This window comes from Anguilla anguilla, chromosome 11 (genome assembly GCF_013347855.1).
Source record: "Anguilla anguilla isolate fAngAng1 chromosome 11, fAngAng1.pri, whole genome shotgun sequence".
Taxonomy (NCBI): domain Eukaryota; kingdom Metazoa; phylum Chordata; class Actinopteri; order Anguilliformes; family Anguillidae; genus Anguilla; species Anguilla anguilla.
Window position 1 is genome coordinate 15,181,722 of NC_049211.1, and position 18,780 is coordinate 15,200,501.

General features: G+C 41.8%; 2 protein-coding genes and 1 long non-coding RNA gene across 3 annotated transcripts; 1 reads left to right on the forward strand and 2 right to left on the reverse strand.

Moving 5' to 3' along the window:
• Positions 1–2,630: 2,630 nt before the first annotated feature.
• On the reverse strand, positions 2,631–11,854 carry adnpb (activity-dependent neuroprotector homeobox b). Its single transcript, XM_035381890.1, has 4 exons — positions 11,411–11,854; positions 8,172–8,288; positions 7,209–7,301; positions 2,631–6,835 (listed from the first exon to the last, which is right to left on the reverse strand). Exons 2-4 carry the CDS (start codon positions 8,277–8,279, stop codon positions 3,716–3,718), a joined length of 3,321 nt encoding a protein of 1,106 aa, XP_035237781.1. The 5' UTR covers positions 8,280–8,288; positions 11,411–11,854; the 3' UTR covers positions 2,631–3,715.
• LOC118207816 lies at positions 10,541–12,704 on the forward strand. Its single transcript, XR_004761462.1, has 2 exons — positions 10,541–10,915; positions 11,822–12,704. It is a non-coding gene; the product is annotated as an uncharacterized LOC118207816 (long non-coding RNA).
• A 247-nt stretch (positions 12,705–12,951) lies between these two features.
• On the reverse strand, positions 12,952–18,690 carry dpm1 (dolichyl-phosphate mannosyltransferase subunit 1, catalytic). Its single transcript, XM_035381891.1, has 9 exons — positions 18,504–18,690; positions 17,808–17,907; positions 17,566–17,599; positions 16,935–17,011; positions 16,755–16,780; positions 15,333–15,428; positions 15,157–15,225; positions 13,713–13,827; positions 12,952–13,570 (listed from the first exon to the last, which is right to left on the reverse strand). Exons 1-9 carry the CDS (start codon positions 18,632–18,634, stop codon positions 13,466–13,468), a joined length of 753 nt encoding a protein of 250 aa, XP_035237782.1. The 5' UTR covers positions 18,635–18,690; the 3' UTR covers positions 12,952–13,465.
• Positions 18,691–18,780: the final 90 nt, after the last annotated feature.

The window sequence follows — 18,780 nt, forward strand, 5'->3', positions numbered from 1 at the left end:
TACACACTTCTTGGTGTTAATAAATTTGTGGCATTGGGGATAATGCACAGTGCGTAGACTTTTTATTGCATTTTTTTCAGTCTACTGTTCTGTTTTCCACCTGTCTTTACAGTTTTTGGATGTGTGTGTATTTTCTGTGATCTATTAACCTATTAACAGGCCACTCAAACATGGAAAAACTTACAGCTACATCAAAGGGCAATGCAGAAATGTATCACAGCCCTTCATTACCTTCCTGAACTCCCCAATCACCACCACCAGAACTCTTCTGAAAGCACACCCCACCTGTCCCAATTCAATGAGTCCAATGAAATGAACCAAAAAACTATAGGACTAACAAATTGAAGGAAAAACGCATCCAATAGAAGTGCACCTAATTCAGTCCTATCGTGAATCCATCAGTTAAGCAATCACTGAAGGTCATCCCATTATTCTTATTGAATAATATATTGTGTAATAACTACACATGGGATTCTTAAAATGCAAAATTACTATTTATGCATTTCATTCAGCAGTACTAATGAACTAATATGACTTGTTAACCTGCAGTTGTTTTCCTTTGTACACTACTAAAAGCAAAAGAACTGAAGGCAAAACAGACTAACCATTGATACTAAGGACATATTAATTGTTTTCTTTTGTTTTATAATAACTAGACCTATACATTAAAATAGTCTTCTGACACAAACCTAAGCAGTTAAGGTCATAGTTTTATCTTTTCTCTATTATATCTTCACAGATTCATCAGTCCAGGGTGCAGGTGTTTGATTTGATTCGGAATCAAATATTTCAGTGCTGTCCATTTTCGTCATCTTTTCAACCTTAAGTCATGATAGTATAGCTGTTTGTGTTCCCCCTATGATGTCACACATCACAGAAGTAATTTTCCAGCTTGACTTTGGGTGTTTCCATCAGGAGTGATCAATTTGATACATTTTAAGCCATACCAACAACAATTTCAGCTTAATTTAATAATAATTTTTTTTTAAAAACAACTCTAAACCAAAAAGAATTAGCCCAATAACTTTAGGGGATGTAGTTATGTGGTGCTTACCCTTAAAGAATGGGATTCATATTCTCTCATTCTCTGATTTGTTGGTTTTGGCTCAGTATTGTAGCCAATCCTCTGCGTTGTAGTGGTACAAAGTACCCCTTGTCCTTGCCAAGACAGCACAGATGAGGAGCATCTACACCATCACAATACAATACATGTATTAACAATACAACATAATAATGTGTCATGTGTGTCAAAGTCTGAAGCTGCAGGCGCTTAAAGTTGAGTGTACACAGAAGGGATTTTCCTGCACCTGAAGTGGAATGCTGCTACTGTTTTAAAAGCAATAATGTAGAATTCCTGAATAAAATTCAATACAAAGTGGAACATACAGGAGTACACAGGAATGATCCAACCTAGCAATAGCCCCCAGGTGAATATGGAGAAAAATGAAAAAGCATACACTCTCATGTTACTCTTGCTGTGACCCCAATTTTGCTCTCCCAGTCATCCCATGTTCCACACTTCCTCCCATCTACCACTGGGGTCAGTAAAGCACCGTTTACTGATTTCTGTCTCCAGGGGGCGCCTGAAGCAGAACAGCTTCTGCTATAGTGACCCCCTCCCCCAGCCTTCCTCCTGGGCTGCTTGGCGTGCTTGCTGCACACATCACTGCAGATCAGGGCCTACAGCCCAACTTCCCTACTTACAGCCTGCAGCCACTGCTCTGTCCCTACACTCGCCTTTCTGTGTTGTCCACCAGTTAGTTAACTCTTTCCTCCTCAGAAGAACTGTTTCCATTTATTTCATCTCTTTAGCCAGGCCAGCATAGGCATAATGTTGTGCTTGATGTTTTTTTTCTTTCTTATGGAATTAGCAGTGTGCTCTGCTGAGCTAGCTTTGACTCTCCAGCTCCCTCCTTTCCTGATTCTGTGTAACAAGTTCAGCATGCACTTTCTTTCCCTCAGAAGAAGAAATATGGCAACCCTTTGTGCTCTCAACACTCTTCAGGACAGAAGAACGTTTTCCTCATTCCTCATAACACAGTATGCAAAGAACTCACACAGCTAATGTCAACTATTGTGGAATATCTTTGCTGAATATTTTGACAGGTTCAGATATTTTACTGGACTGCAAAAAAGAAACAGAATCAGCTCATTCTTCCAGACCAAAATGTTCCTTTTCTCTTCAGTATTTACAAATATTGGCTAACTAAAATGTGACATGCTATATAGCTCACTGCAGACTCACAAAGAGGGTGAGACGGTCTTCAAAGCCGTGTATGGTGAACGTCATCATACTTGCCTTTACACATCAGGTATAGAGGGAATTATGGTGCAGATGTCCTGATTGTGTTATTATGTCCTGACCCAAACCTGAAGAAGGCAGCCACGGTCATAATTTTAATCCTTTTCTACATTATATCACCACACGAATTTATCAGTCCAGGGTGCAGGTATGGAATTCTTAAATGAAGAAGCAAATAACAGTATGCATCTACCCTGCGATAGCAAGGCTTCTCTATGAGGCTTGCCCATTTCCTTGAATAGAAATGGGCCGATGCGGAAGTACATGAATTGAAGTATTCAATCAGCACGAGATGTGTTAGTAAAAAAGCAAGCCAGGGGGAACACCATGAGAAGCACAATACAGCACTTTATTGTTCAGAAATGCTTAAACGAAAAAATACAAACAAATGAAAATATAACAAATTAACATACATACAGTGAGTCATATATTAATAATGAGAAATGTTCACAACACCGTGGTAGCAGGTGTCAATTCTCTAAAAAGTAAAACTATTCAAAAGTGGTACAGCTCTGTCGAGGCTGCTTTAAACACAGTCTAGACTACAAAGTACATACTTATGGAATAATGAAATTGGTAAAACTTTGTGACAGATTGAGGGGGTGTTGGTACGAATACAGTTCTCATCGCAGAACCAAAGTTATCATTTACCGCAAAAAACAAACAAAATAAGCAAGGGATTATGTTCCTTTAAATTTGCATTTCATATATAGATACATTATTTTGTGAAATACTATGGTTTTGTAAAAAAAGAAAAAAAAAGAAAGAAAAAAAAGGTGCCAGCCACTAAAGCAAGTTTTATCCATAGGGGAAAGTGGACAATTGTTTTTTTCACTTATGAGTCTAGCTTGTGCACAAAAAGTAGCAAATTTATCATGGATGCACAATAGCAATGTGATGAGTCTCTTCAAACAGTTCTAAAAGACTGTACAAATATACACTAACTACCTTTATTCTGTATGACTATATGAAAAAATTAGGGATTTAAATTTTTTTTCATCCTTAAAACTATTAATTTGTAACATGTCATTTTTGCCCCAATTCACGTGGCAAAATAAACATTTCAGTAAGTAAATATTGGAATACCTAAAGAAAGTAAACTCAAGGCAAAACTTAACTTTTTTGTACCATTTGGTTGGTGCATCCTCAACATTTCGTTTTCCTGCCCAGAAAACAAGCAGTTTCATTCCTGCCACTGTGGAACATTAACATAAAGCAGTCAAGTTTGCCTTTTACATGGACTTGCTATGCTGTTGGATGGCTTAAGTGTGAACTCCAAGAAGGAGGAGCCTTTCCTATCCCCTCCCCCTTTACCACCCATGACCATTTCAAGTCTTAAGTTCTGGTGTAGTGGGGCTTGGGCATGGTCTGTGTGTATGTAAGTGTATTTGTGTATCTGTCGGTGTGTATTCCTCATGCCTGCTGGCTGCTCAACCCCACACCTCCAGACAGCATGCCGGTCCCTGGCTCCTTGCCTCCAGCTGCTTGATCCAGCAGTAGGGCTTCTTGCCTGCCCTCTCCATTGCCCTGGCTGCTGCTGCCCTGCCATGCTGAAGAATGGCTCTTCCCTAGCACCGATACTGCCTCCTCCTTTCTCCCTGGCCTCTCTTGCTGCTTGGCTGGCCCATATCCATTCTCACCATGAGACCCCTCCGTTTCCCAGGGCCCTTCCTCCGAGTCTGAGCCACATGGAGAACTCACCTGGGGGGTGGCTCCCTTTGCCTGGTTGAGCCTGTCGTTGTTCACGGAACTCTCCTTCACATCATCTTCCTCTTCCTCCGTGGTGTCAGCTTCCATTCTATGTGCTGCTTCTTCACCGCTTCCTTCTCCTATCTCCATCAGCTCTTCAGCAGGAGTGTCTCTTTCATTAGACCGTTTTCCTCCTTTCTCTTCCTCCTTCTCACCCTCCTCCTCTGACCCACTCTCGGAGTCCAGGGCAATGGGTTCTGAGTGCTGTTCAGTTCTTTGTTTTAAGGTGCATTCGATTGTCTTGTTTTGGTCGCTTCTGCCTACAACAGGTGTGGACCCGGCCTTGGCACTGTTAGGCCGCTGTGGCCCTTGGCTACAGTTGGCATTCACACCTTGTTTCCCCTGCTTGAGTAAGGCTGCAGCAGCTGCAGCGCTCTCCTCCAGGCGGCGGTTGATGGAGTCTGCTGAACGACCCATGTATGTTTTGGACGTTCGGCTTTCCTCCTCTTCTTTGCTCTCAAAAAACCACTCGGGGTCAAAGTTCAATTCGTGCTTGAGCTGGTTGACCTCCCGCATGCTGAAGCCAAACAGCACAGCTGGTTTTTTAGACTCACAGTCGCGAACACACTTCCTGCGCCGGTTGGCGAAGTGGCTGGAGATGTCTGACTTCCACAGCCACAGGCTGGCAGCCAGCTTCTCCACCTCACGGCGTGACGGATAAGGTTGCCTGTTGAAGTACTCTGTCAGGAAGGCCTTGCGTGCTTCATAGGACTCATCCTCATGACCCTTGGGGTCCAGTGCCAAGACAACTGGCTCTTCTGGCTTCTCCACAAAAGCGGGGCTGTGCTCTTGGTCCACCTTCCGCCGCTTCAGGAAAGCTGGGTCTGAGTGCTCAAGTTCACGCTTGAGGGATGCCACACCTGTTGGGTGGGACACCCTTGTGGGTGCACTAGGCTTCTCCTGCCCGTTCTGTGTCTTGCCTACACCACGGCAGTGCACAAGGTGCAGTGTGATGGTGGAGGCCGTCATGTTGCTGGTATAGACACCAAGGCAGTGGATGCACTTGTAAGTCAGCTTCTTCTCCACAGGGTGCACTGTCTGGATCACCTGGTGCCTCTCCCTCAGGTGGTGCGCCAGTGCATCGGAGATGGGCCCCTTCAGGATGGAGAAGCAGAGTGGGCAAAGCGTCTTGCCCACATCCTTCTTGTATGGCACGGCAGCCTGTGGCGCACTCTTCACGGGCACATCAAGGCTGTCTGGCATCTTAGGGGGCGTCTTTTTGCTCTGGGCAGCAGAAGAGTTGATCTGGGCATGGAAGGCAACAGACTCCTCCGGAGCATCCCGCATGTTGTAGGTGGTGACGATCAGCTGGATGTTCTTGGGGTTTCCCTGCTGGAGGGTGAGGTCGAAAGTGAGAGGAGAGTCTGTGCGTGGACCAACAACCTCAACTGGATGGACCACTCGCATGTGGGCTACCATTTTCTCCACGTCGTTGAAGGTGGCACGGCAATGGGGGCAGGACAGACCGTGGATCAGCATGTGGTTGAGGAGAGTGTCGCTGGGCAGGTAACGGTTACAGTACAGACACTTGCTGGTAAAGTTGTGGATCTTCATGATATAATTTGCTACAGCAGGTACCTTTTCAGCTTTGTGCTCTTTCTCAAAGTGCGCACTGTACACATTTTCAGGGAAGAGCTCATTGCAGATGGTGCAGATCTTCCACTTCTGTGTGTAGGAGGTGCCAAGAATGGAAGTGCCCCCTTTCTTAGCTGCAACCGAGGCCACAGTGGCAGCAGCAGCCTGTACTCGTGAGGGCAGTGATCCGGGCTTGAGAGTGGAGGAAGATGATGAGGAAGAGGTCCCTGACTGCAAGCTCCGACCTTCCACTAACCCAACAGCCCCTGGGCTGCGAACATTGCCACCGGGCAGGTGCTGCTTGACAGTGTGTGACTGCTGTGGGACGGAAACCTGCGCATTGCCGGGCAATGTGATGCGCACCTGCTGGCCTCCGCTAGAGAAGGTCTGCGTTGTGCCCCCACTCTTTAGCGCATACGGCCCCTGCTTCAGATGAACCCCGGACAGCAGCCCCGTTGAGTTTAGGCCAGCTTTGGGGATGACGATCCGACTCAGTTGCTGGGTGGAAAGGGGTCGCACACCGGTGGTTACCAGGGCACCCTTCTGTGTCACTCCCAGAATTCCCTTGTCCTGGGTCTTTGGCGAGAGTAGCATGATAGGTTTGGACCTGGGCACCACGACATTGGTGTGGCCAATCATGGCAGTGACCTGGTAGCCAATGCGTTCATGGTCCTCAATGACATGCTGTACCAGTGCCTCATAGGAGCGAGGAACGAAGAGGCAGCGCTTACAGTGGAGGGCGTCTTCGCGGGCGGAGCTGGTGTTCCCGGCAGCGGCACCATTGATAGACTTTTCGCCAGGCTTGGCCATGTAAGGAGCGGCCACATGCTGGAAGTGTTCCCTGTAGATGTGCTTGCGCACCACGTTGTACAGCGGGTCACGGTAGGTGCACTTCTTGCAGTAGTACACTGCCTGCTCCACGCTGTCGGCTGGCCTGGGCTTTTGGCTGATGTCCAGTCGTGTTGGATCCTTCAACCCCACTTGCGTGCCACCCATCCCTTGCCGAACCACATTGTTGGGCATATGGAACAGCTTGATGTGTGTCTCCAGGGTCTTTTTGTTCCCATTGTAGGTGCAGTAGGGGCAATTAAGCAGTATTCGGCTCTCAAAGTCTTCGCTGTGCACATTGCGGAAGTGGCTCTTGTAGGCCGAGAAGAACTTGGAGGAGAAGGGGCAGCCAGAGCAGCAGAACGGCTTTGACCTGTAGTCCTGGGCCACCCAATCAAGAGAGAGAAGCAAGGGTAAGCTCCAGCATGAAATAAACAAGGGATTATCAGAATCTAGAAAAGATTTAAGAACTTGGTGGTCAATACAGAGGTAAAGTGATAATGTGTGCTTGGATGGACACTAAGGTTTTCTCAAAATAAAGAAAGGAGTAATTATTTATTGATCTACACAGAGAATGAATATTAAAGTACTGACTAGCACATAGAGGCCAGCGACTTTCAGTGTGCATTGAGACGTACTGAGTGGATAACCAGTGTCTAGAAGTTTTTTCCACTGTCTACAACTGAAAACCAATATGCGAACAAGTATGTGATGATAGAGAGGATACAAGGGTGGTGGTGAATGTGCAACCCACCTGGAGTTTAGTTAATGATGGATCCCAAAGACACACATCATCCCAGGTAGTGTTCTTCACATAGAAGTCATTGGGGACAAAATCCTTAAAATCCTATACAAGGGGGAGATAAAAGGAATAAAAAGTGTAAAAACAAATAACTTCATAAATCATGAATATACAGAGGAGAGAGCGTGTTAAACACTTTTAGTCACACATATACATTATACTGACTTGATATAAAAAAGTTGTGTCTTGGAAGTATCTTGTCATTATTTACCAATATTGCTGTAGAAGAGTCACTGCACCACAAGTTTTTTTAACCAATACATACAGTTAGACGTGACATGAAATTTTTCATTCAAAGTGCAAAAAAAAGAACTTTCAAAAAGAAAATACAGCAATGGCCATAAGGAGTTTATAGAGCAGATATCTTCAAGAGGCCAATATTCCATGTAAAAACACATCTCCATGGTTGCACAGACAAATACTTCCGTCCATTAATATTTACAGAACACTTTAACATTCAACAAAGTAACTGATGTTTTGATGCTGCTCAAACAATACTTCGGCATCAATTTATACTAATTTGCTATGACTAAAAATGTAACAATGATTAAACAATTACTTGTGTATTCCCCCCCACCCATATCAAATGGGAGCCAATAAAATATTCTTCACTTTCATAGACCAATCTAATATTTCAAGTACTGCGGGTCTTATTTGCTGTGTGAGTGAAGACTACCTTTACTTTACCCCTTGCTTCCAAGCAAATAACAACCCCCCCAACAGCCCATCTCCCAGCACCTTAAGTGCGCTCACTTCTGTAGGACACAAGACATCAGACAACTCGGAGCTGCATGCAACAGAGGTCTACCATAATGGTTGGTGTTTCCCTAGAACCGACATGCTCAGAAGCAGGAATAGCACATTTCCCAGTGCTAATAACAGTAAGAGCATAGCACATAACAGCTGTGCACTTACCTGGATGTGGTCTTTGCAGTACTCCAAACCAATGTCCCCCAGAACTTTCTTCACGTTTTTCCTGGCTTTACGTAAACTGCCAAGGTTGTTCACTGGAAGCTGAAACATGTTTTTCGCCTGAAGTCCAAAAACAACAAACAATGTGTAATTTATTCCAAGTCTACTTAACCAGAAATCAGGACATTTTGTTGTCCAATCCACCACCCGCCGCCACACCCCCCACCCCCAAAAAATAAATTTATATCTTCATAAATAAATAAATATCTCCAGCAAAAAGTCCACAACCCCTGCAAACCAAACCGTGGCATTAGAAATGGCAACCTCTTTCACTTTTACAATACAATTTAGGCATTTAGCAGACGCTCTTATCCAAGGTGACTTGCATAGCATAGCTACATTTTTAACACACAATCCATTTGTACAGCTGGACGTTAACTTAAGGCTTTTGGGTTAAGTACCTTGGATAAAGGGTACTACGGTACGCATTGAAGTTTCATACGGTAATAAAAATATTGTTAACCTGTAAGTCTAGGGTGAGCTGGTAATTAAATAAAGAGTTAGAGGTTCTTTACAATTTTTTCTTTAAAATCCTTTTTGCATCCTGTCAATCGAGCTGCTGCACAAAATTACAGCATCTAAACTGAGCTTCAGATTGTTCTGCTCAATGTCATTTTTAAATTTTAGACTGACTATTGCCAGGGGAAATCAAAAAAAAAAGTAATTCAAATTTTTATAAAACCATGTATACATGACTAAGTAAATCGCAACTGAAGTGAAAATCTCCAAGCAAAAAAAGATGGGGTCACGTAACGGCCCTGACTGAGTTGACATGGAATGACCTTCGACTACAACCATGATCTAACAATAAGAATGATCAAGAGATTAATCTAAATATGTTACCTACTTTTGCTCAGTGATTTTAAAATGAGATTAATGTAGGCTTGCTGTAAATGTAATTATCTGACTAAACAAACAAAAGCTGCAGAAGCAGGTGTGTCTATGCAGAATACATCACGATCACCATCAGATGCAGATTTTACGAAAACACATTCACAACCAACAATAATGGATTCAGACACATAAACTAACAGCCAAACAAAATTATTTGTGTTTTTTGCTCAGTAAGATTCTGTTAAAAATCACACTTGATGATGCGGATGCACTTTGTAGGCAAACCACTTCCTGAAGGTCAGGTCAGCCTTTACAGGTGATCCAGCTCAAATCATAGCATCTAACCTGATCCCAGACAGAACTGATCCCCAGCATTCCAGCATGCAATGGCAAAGTACAGGAGTCTTGAACACAAAGCAAAGTTAGCTCCAGGCACAGCTAACAAAAGCTATAGCTTTACCTAAAAATGGTGTGAACATCAATGGTTCCATAATCAATCTGGCCTCCAATAGTGCCGGACTGGGACTGTCTCACTAATCAGAAGCCATGGAGTTACAGTACAGTAGTACAGTACTGAAGGATAATGCTGGCTGATTGGCTGACAGGCTGTTCGACTTGCTTGCTTTCTCCCATCGCTTGTAGATGGCGCTACAGAGCGCCTCTGCCTCCCTGTTATGTAAGCTTCCCAGCTCAGCCTTTGCAGCCTCTCCCCGTGATCACAGAATGGCGCCTCCTATTGAGTCAGCAGCGGTGCCCAACATCTACGACATGTCTGCAGTGGTTTTTTTTTTTTTTGGGTGGGGGCAGGGTCTAGCCTGCCCTGCTTAGGGTAGCTGGTACTGCACGCACAGACACTATCCAGCTGTAGACTGAATTCGTACGAAACTGACTAGGGAGGTAATATTTGAATCTTTTCTACTGTCATCGAAAACCATAAAATATCAACGATGTCTGAAAAACTTTTTGAGTATTCAAAATGGCACAGCCTGACACACTATATAATTTGGCAAAGCTTGCCGTCACGTTTCAGAAAAGATGTTAGCTATTACCCCTCACAAAAATCGAACAATCAAAAGAGGGAAATGTTACATCAACAGTGAACAATGAAAAGTTATTACGGGGTGCAATAAAAAACAATATGCGAGGTGTCTTTTAGACCAGTGGTACTGTTGGGTGCATTTAATTGGCTAGACTAGTCAAAGACCTACATGGTTAAAGTATATTAACATGCTTTCCTCTCATTAATTGCCACAAGAAATAACTGTTATTTGGATATACGGGCGAGGAGAGCCGATTCCACAGGAAGACCGCACTCTTAGTCGGTAGAGGCTCCATCAACAGCCAGCCAGCAAGCTAACATACCTGCAAATATGTCGAGACGCAAGGATCGACAGCTCAGAGCTACATACATTGTGCTTTCTTGTGAGCATCGCAAGGGAAAGGCTTCCAAAATGAATGATGAATACACGTAAGTTTATATGTGGAACGCGGCTGGAATAACTAATGTTAGTTAACCAGCTACTGTGTCCAGTGAGTAGCTAGCTATTGATACATCGCGACACCTAGTTTACAAACAACAGGAGTCACATTCATTTAAGCTGTCAACGTGTTGCAAACTGGTTGACTGATATACAGTACTGATTGCTTGCAAGAAGATTAACGTCAGATAGCGAATGTTAGCACGTTGCTGAGGGAGGAGGATTGGTGAGATGGACCGAGGGAAAAAACATTCCATCAATTGTTATTGTAATCGCTGGTGCCGACCCGGCTCTCTCCTCTCCTGCAATGTTCGTCTCAGACTCCGTGCGGATATCTGAAAAATGACTGATCACTATTCCAAACATGCAGATCCGGTAACTACTTGTAAATTTAACGTTATCTAAATCACAATTAATGTTTCCATCCCCTCATTGCCACCCACAAATTCGCGCTATCTAGTGAGCTAGCTGCCAAGGAAGCTTGCTAGTTTGAGAGCGAAAACGTCCGGCTAGCTAACGTTAGCCAGCTAGTAGAAATCCTTTGTCAAAAGAAAACGAACATCAGCCTCGGTTTACACTGTTGGTCCCATTAAATTAAATCGGCTTGCTAGCTAGGCAGCAGTTACCCACCTGGTGTTTACCCACAGCATTCCTACAACTCGCGAGGAAACAGATTCGCAATGTGGGCTAGCAAGCTAACGTTAGATAAATATGCAGCTAGCTTAGCTAGCTAACAGAGCAACCCTCTCCATTTTCATCGACCTTACAAAGAGGAAAAGAGACGTTATGTTAGCTGGCTAACGACACCTTGCTAGCCTGCTAGCAGTGTAACATTAGCTATGGCTTGATAGCGGTGTCGGTCCACTTTACCTGTCTGAAATTCGGTACCCAGTTCAAGGCTATTCGTGTACCCCAAAACCCGCAATGGAGACAAAGGGTGGCCGCTGCTCTCTCTCTGCCTCCTCTTCCTCACACTGGGCAGCCGGACGAGCCACTTCGCCGTCTGATCTCCAGGCGGACACACCACACCGAAAGAGGGAGCTCGACTCCGTTTACTATCCGACCCGGAGCTGTCCTTCTCTCTCTCTGTTCGGTTGCCGGTGATGAAGTAATGTATCACTGTAACTCATTTACATTTATAATCCTTACTAAATTATATAGTTAATGAAGGGGCATGACTCGAGGTAACGTTATTGCAGACACTACAATGAGCCATATAACAGATGTTCTCTAGCACTATTATTATTCATAATCAATCTTTCTTTCCCTCTTCTTCCACAGCTTAGACCCTCCAGTCCAGAACCTACCCCTCCAAAATGGCGTACGAAAAAGACCGGAAGTGACATATGTATCCAATTAGCATAAGAGACCTATTGTGCCGATCGAGACAAGTTGAGTTGAAGAATACTAGCTGACAAGGACCCGGGGGGTACCTAAACTTTACCTGCTGGAGAAACATATATGCTCACAATGGATTTCTCTTTCAGTAGGCTATAAAACAACATTAGTCGGAGGCTGTTTTTCCAAGTGCATGAAATATAGGGTACAAATGTAAGTACCAACTTGCAGCCAATAGGGGGCATCATTGCTTCGAGCTTTGTAACTATGCTTTGGTGACCAATTCAAAATGGAATGACGAACGCATGCGTTGAAAGCCTACATCTGGCGCCTTCCCCTGGCGGATGGTCGGATGTATACAGTGCCTCACAACTTCCACAGCGTTGAACGGATGGATTCGTTCACATGGCGGCGCTGTGCATATCATTGTGCATGACTCACCCGGACTACTTTTTTTTTCTTTATTTTTTTGTAGGTGTGGAGCAGTGATTATACCAGCATAATTTACGTGCTTTATCCACGAATAGAAGATTGGATGATGGTTGACCCATAATGGTTCAGGGGTCACATGCAAAATATGGTTTATATTGGCTGTTGGTTTACTGTAACTTCAGTTCAGTCCCTCTGAATTCTTGTAGGGATGACAACATTTGCTCTATTTTATTTCAAGGCCAAACTAGCCTGCTACTTAATACACTATGGCTGTTGCATCTATTTTTCTCCTGTAAAATGGATTACAGAAAGTATGCCGGTGTATACATAACTGAAAGGTGTATGAAAATAATGCATAAAATATAAACCCTGATACATCACACTTCAAAATTCATTACATACGTATCTTTGTTTCTGGTACCTGAGTAGATTTCAAAGTATGGTCCCACATTTTCCCTCCAAAAGTAGAAGTTTTACCTCACTCTGGTGACACAATCCTTTCAGCTGTGTGAAACATCAGTTTTTTAAAACGTTTTTAAACACAGCACACCTGGACAATTAGAATAAGACCATTAAAACTTATCTCTACAAACAGGGTCATAGTACAGTACTTCCAGCTTTGTCAGTAATATCACTCAATATCTCTCAAGAAAAGTTTATTGACTTAAGTAAAACCAATCCAATTAAGTTTGCCCAGCATTGTAAAATATTTATTTTCTCAGGTCTTACAATAAGCACAGGTCAACTTAGTTGATTCTTAGTGTAATGAGGGCATTACGATTATATATATATACTCTGATATGTGTCATACAAAGCAAGTGATTAAGAAGTTTCTTTCTCCACAGTTATTTGTAGCTACAATATGCAGCAGAATGTTTTTTTTAAATGGCCAATTTTTGTTAAAGCATAGAAAATATGTGATATTTATGTAAAGATTAAGAGAGAACAATTTTGCATTGGGTTGACTCATGATGCTATAGAAAGGGGCTACACAGGCTTAGACTCCCCCCATGCAGTCATGTGGAGCTTCTGAGCGGCACAATTCTAGCCTGCATTCAAGGGAGAAGTTAATGGGGTATACAGGACCGATCCTAGGTGAACTAAGTTAGCCAAGACAAACATCAGAAACAAATTGTCTATGGAATGATATAAACCTCATGTTGTGGCAAAAAGAGTCAGAAGTCCTTTCAAAAAAGAGACTATTTCATTTCCTCCCAGTTTTGATTCTCCATAAACACGATCCACGAATGAGATTGGAACCTGTCAAGAGAGAGAAAATAAATTGAAAAGATACATGCTTGTAGGCAGATCTTTCACTGAATGGCACGAAAACAGAATCATTAAAGAAAACAGATATCTGCAAAGTCAACAAATCAAAAATTTTGTATCAGAAGGGTCTCACCTCTCCAATACTGTAGCCTAACTGCCGGGCTCTGACAATCATCTCCATCTGGAAAACATAGCCCTTGGACACGCATTTCTCCACCAACTGCTCCAGCACCTCTTTCTTGTAGAGCCTAAAAACAATCAAATCAAAAAATATTGTTGTTGCTACACAGCATCATCTTCAAAATGACATGATCATGCAATGGCTTCAGGAAAGAAGGGGCTAAAAATGTAGAAATGTAGAATTCATAAAAATGAATCCAGTACAAAGAGTATTTTCATATAGACGAAAATAAAAAAATAATAAAATGAAGGGAAATAATAAATATAAAATTTTGTTTTTGTGAAAAAAATATACAGCATAACAGCCTGCCTTTTGGTTTGTGAGCTGTCCGTGGTGCTAACGCTATTGACACAACATAAATGGAACTGCATTGCTTTTATGAATACTTCTGTATTGACACACTGTATCCTATTAATAAATAACTGCACAGTGAAATTTAATTTAAAAGCAGGTCATAATCATAAGCAAGAAATCATAGGACAGTATTGTAATTTCAACTGAAAAAGAAAAACATTTTTATATAGCACACATTTCCTGTATAGAAATAATTACACTTAAACACATTATGCTACACTGTACAATGAGAACAAATATACATTGCAAAAATATAAAATATATTACTATGCAATACTGAACTCATAAATCTCTCTTGGTACAACCATCAATTTAATTGATGAAAGGAATTCCTATTCACACTTTAGAACTTTCCCTTGTATAAACAACAGTCATCAATTTTGAGCAAACATCAGCATTGCAGCTTTAATGTTAATTTAAAGGCATACTATACAAGATTTTCAGCCTTGCTGTGGTCCTGTTTAAAATCAAGGTCTCCCCTTCCATCCTCAACGCTGCCCACTCACCTCTTGTTTATATCTTATATCCTTTTTTATACAATTTTAATATCTCCTTGTTTCGATGGCTATCCCCATTGAGGAAAAGCAATACCAAGGTTGACTCTGCTTTTTGAATGAGTCCTGTCAGCTTGTCTTTCCACTGTGTTTCTTCACCTCTGCCACTGCAGTAGCTAGCTAGCTACAAACGCTCCGCTGAAACTTGATCCCACCCCACATGCTCTGTTGCCACATCTACCCCTCCCCACACAGAAAAGAGTGTCACACCCAAAAATATTCTGAACACAATTTAGGAAAAAAAAAACAGGCATGAGGAGCAGGGATTTGGCAAAGAGATTGCTAGTGCATCATACTGCACATGGATATTCAATAACATTTTCAAGGTAAAAATCCTACATAGTATACCTCACATACCATTTTCATTTAAAGGGGAACATTTCAGCAAAAAATAAAGTCCAAATATCAAATAGAAATCTGCCCCAATCCTCTGAACATCCTCACTCCCCTATATCTGTACATTCTCCACCCCCCAACTCCACGCTCACCTGAAGCTTCCTGTCAGGTCCGATGCTCCAGGTCTCAGTAGCACCTGGGTGATGAAGTTGGCCCCTCGACTGTGAAGACCAGAGCAGCATTTACAGCACAGCTGCAAATAAGGGATTTCAACACTTCTACTGTAGGCTGAACAGACAGAGGGAAGAGGAGAGCATCAGCCTGTTACCTGATGAGTTTCCTGCGCAAGTCCCAGCCATACACGCCGCCATTTCCACTGTACCTTGTCCCAGAGACCAGGTCAAACCCTCCTTCCCGCTGTTTCCTACAGCACAAATAGACAAGCCCATTACCTCAGATTCATCTACTCCAGTCTTACTTATTTACAATGTGATTCAATGATGTTGTCTAATTATTACAATAATGACAAGCATCAGGCAATGATTTCAAAGTGCTTGAGGAACTTGTATTAATTAACATTATTTTTCTGGCAATTATCCTTATCCATGGTGACTTACAGTACGTGAATGACATCTCTACATCGCCACCATTTATACATTTACTTAACTAATTTAGGTTAGCTTAATTAAAGGCACAATAGCAGTTCACAGTATAGAGTCAATTTCTATAACTTTTGCAATTGAAAAGATAAGTTTGAGTTTGGTGGCCTGTCATGTATAATCTTTCCCATCAACTATGGTACTTGACATTTGCCTGTTCATTTAAAATCTAAACACAAAGGGTGGTTTAATAAAATTACTCGGGTAGGCATGCGTGATGATTATGAATATTGAACAATTAAAAGAGGAATAACCAAAACTGCATTTACATATCAGCATTCTTCATATCAAAACAAACAAATCTTAAATCTTCTATGCACTCTGATCTTTTATAAAAAGGAAAGAAAACTTTGCTCCCATAGCCATTAATGGGTTTTCCTGTTAATCAAACTGGTTTACATGGATGCAGTGATTACACATGTTAAGCATATAGCCTACTCTGTGTTATTAATCACGCTCTGATACCACACCATTGGACCAAATAAAAATGAAATGTTATTTAATGCAATAACTGAGCTATCACATATGATATTACCTCAAGATTTACATAATTTATGAATGTTATATTGAGTTTCATTTTTCCTAGACAAACTGTCATTTGTGCTCATCTACATTTTACATAAAAATGTAAAAACTTTGTTTGCATTTGTGCTACAGTGTAAAAGAGAGAGTTATCAGCCGCGTTACAGAGTTTCAAAATAGCATAATGCTGCGGCTGCACACATAATATTATTTCAGAACTTAACAGGCCCAGGAGAAAACTTAGTCATATCAACGAAAAACATTTGCAATGTAGTGACAACTAGACAGAGAAAACCAGCCTGGGAGAGTGGCCAGAATACTGGGATTACAGCCCCTGCTTTTTTGGGATACGTGCCAGAGATTTAGAAAAACCGAACTTAATGAGTTTCATTTTCTCTTCCAAAACACTGCACCGCCATCAGCATGGTCTTCCCATTGCTGGACAAGGGCACCGGCTTATAACAGGTGGAGAAGCAAGAGTGTGCCAGCTGACGCAATCTGAAAGTCAGTATCTTTCAGCGCAGACAGACAACACATTTTTAGGAAATATGAATAATATAAATACTTACTCAATAAATTGTGGAATAAATTTAGGCTGAAAGGGGAAAAAAAAGATATTTACGTTAAGAAAAACATGATTTATTTTTGGTTTAAAAGACAAGTCAGCAATACTGTCACAAGGCAGGAACTATTACAGTATAAATAGCAGGGCACTTGGACAAGGTCTAATGGTGACACCTCCTACTTACATGGTGGGAGAGGTCTGCATCCATAATAAAGACAAAGTTCCCCGTGGCATGTTTAATACCATGGATGTAGGCAGTCCCTGCAAACAGAATTTAATGTTTATTTAGATTGAAAGATTGAAAGCAAATGCAAAAGTACTACTTATATTGTAAATCTGCCAACTTGATCTGGTCTACTCTGTACTAGGGATACAATAATTGTTCACTGAATTCAAGCAATGCATTTTTGATTTCTTTAAATTATATAACTTACAGAATGAATAAAGTTGCCAGTTGTATTTAAATAAACTGGCATCAGTTCGTCATCAGTTCGTCTCTCAATACTAATACAGAGAACTACAAAAAATGGGGGGGAGAAAACTGAACACTGAAAAAACTTCAATTAAACATTTTTTAATGGTTTGCACTAAAAAAAATCAATTCTCCAAATGCCGGTTCTGTATTTGTGAATAAATAAAAAAACATCATAATATGCACTTGAAGATTTTGTAAATTCATTTTTAGTGTAAACCATTTCAACTTGTTCGACTGAAGTTGTTTCATTGGTTTATATTCCCCAAACAAAGCAAGGAAGAGCAGGGTGAACCCTGATACAGAATAATGTCTGAACACAGAAATGACAGGACCCACTTACCCAAGCCTAACTTCTTTGCTCTTGGTCTAAGAAGCTGGAAACAATGACAAATTGAGTAAAAAAAACATTCAATAACTGGAGGTTATGGTCTAATTAAAACGCATTTCAAACTGTAAAAAGAATGCTACGAATTCATGAAAAAAAGTCCAATATATAGAAACATTTAGCAATCTTGCGATATTACTTATTTCTGACAAGCTGGCCAAAACGTTATCGGATGCCAGTGGGTATCCTTTACTTACAATCCTGTCTTCACCATAGATCTTCTGCAATTGTTCGGCCACCGCCAACGTCCCGTCTGGGCTTCCGTCATCAATGACTATTATCTCGAAATCATATCCACTGTATCACACACATTCTCGTTAGATTATCGCAAATTCTCTCAAGAACATTTTCATTTTTATATGGTAAGGTTTCTAGTGACGGGACAGACAGTAATACACAGCCAGCTGACAGTCAGTTCAGGATTTATGCAATGGCAGTTTTTAAAGGATGACTGTTCAGCCACGTAGCTATCGCAAGAAAGCCCATTTAAAAATGAATTTCCATTCATTAGCAGCGACTTTTATTTTTTGTCTAACAATATTTAACGCACTTGGAATGGCAACGTTTTTAAACCTATGAACCGACACATATCGTCCACCCCACTGATGTACACCTCGCAAAATAAATAGGCTATAGTTAGTCATCTGCTTTAGCAAGCTTTGCCAGTCAGATAGCGAGTTCGTGGGTACAAGTAGCTCACTGGTTTATGTAACTCAGCATTTTACATTCTTACTCGTCTTGGTTGCTTGACGGTACCGAACTGATCAATTTGCGGGCCAGTAAGTGCAAAAGACGTATTGCAACGAAGCTACTCCCTAACTACAGTACGTGACGGACAGTCTGGGAGAAAAGGAAGTTCCTAAAACGGGATAAGATAAGTTGTCAATACTGACCTTTCGTCGAAGTATTTCACCAGCAGCCACACTATTAGAGGCAAATTTTCCCTTTCGTTGTACGTGGGCAATAACACAGAATACTTGTTATTATCGCCCCGGCTTTTGGATGAGCTTTTTCGGCTTGCCATGTTGGAATCATTGAGCGGATATCGGCGTTCCAGAAAATAGCATCCGTCTGTTCTACTGCATGTGAGTTTGGTTCCGAATGACGCGCCACTAGATGGCGTTCCATTATGAGGTTTTGACAATGCCTATTGACTGCAAATCATTGCTA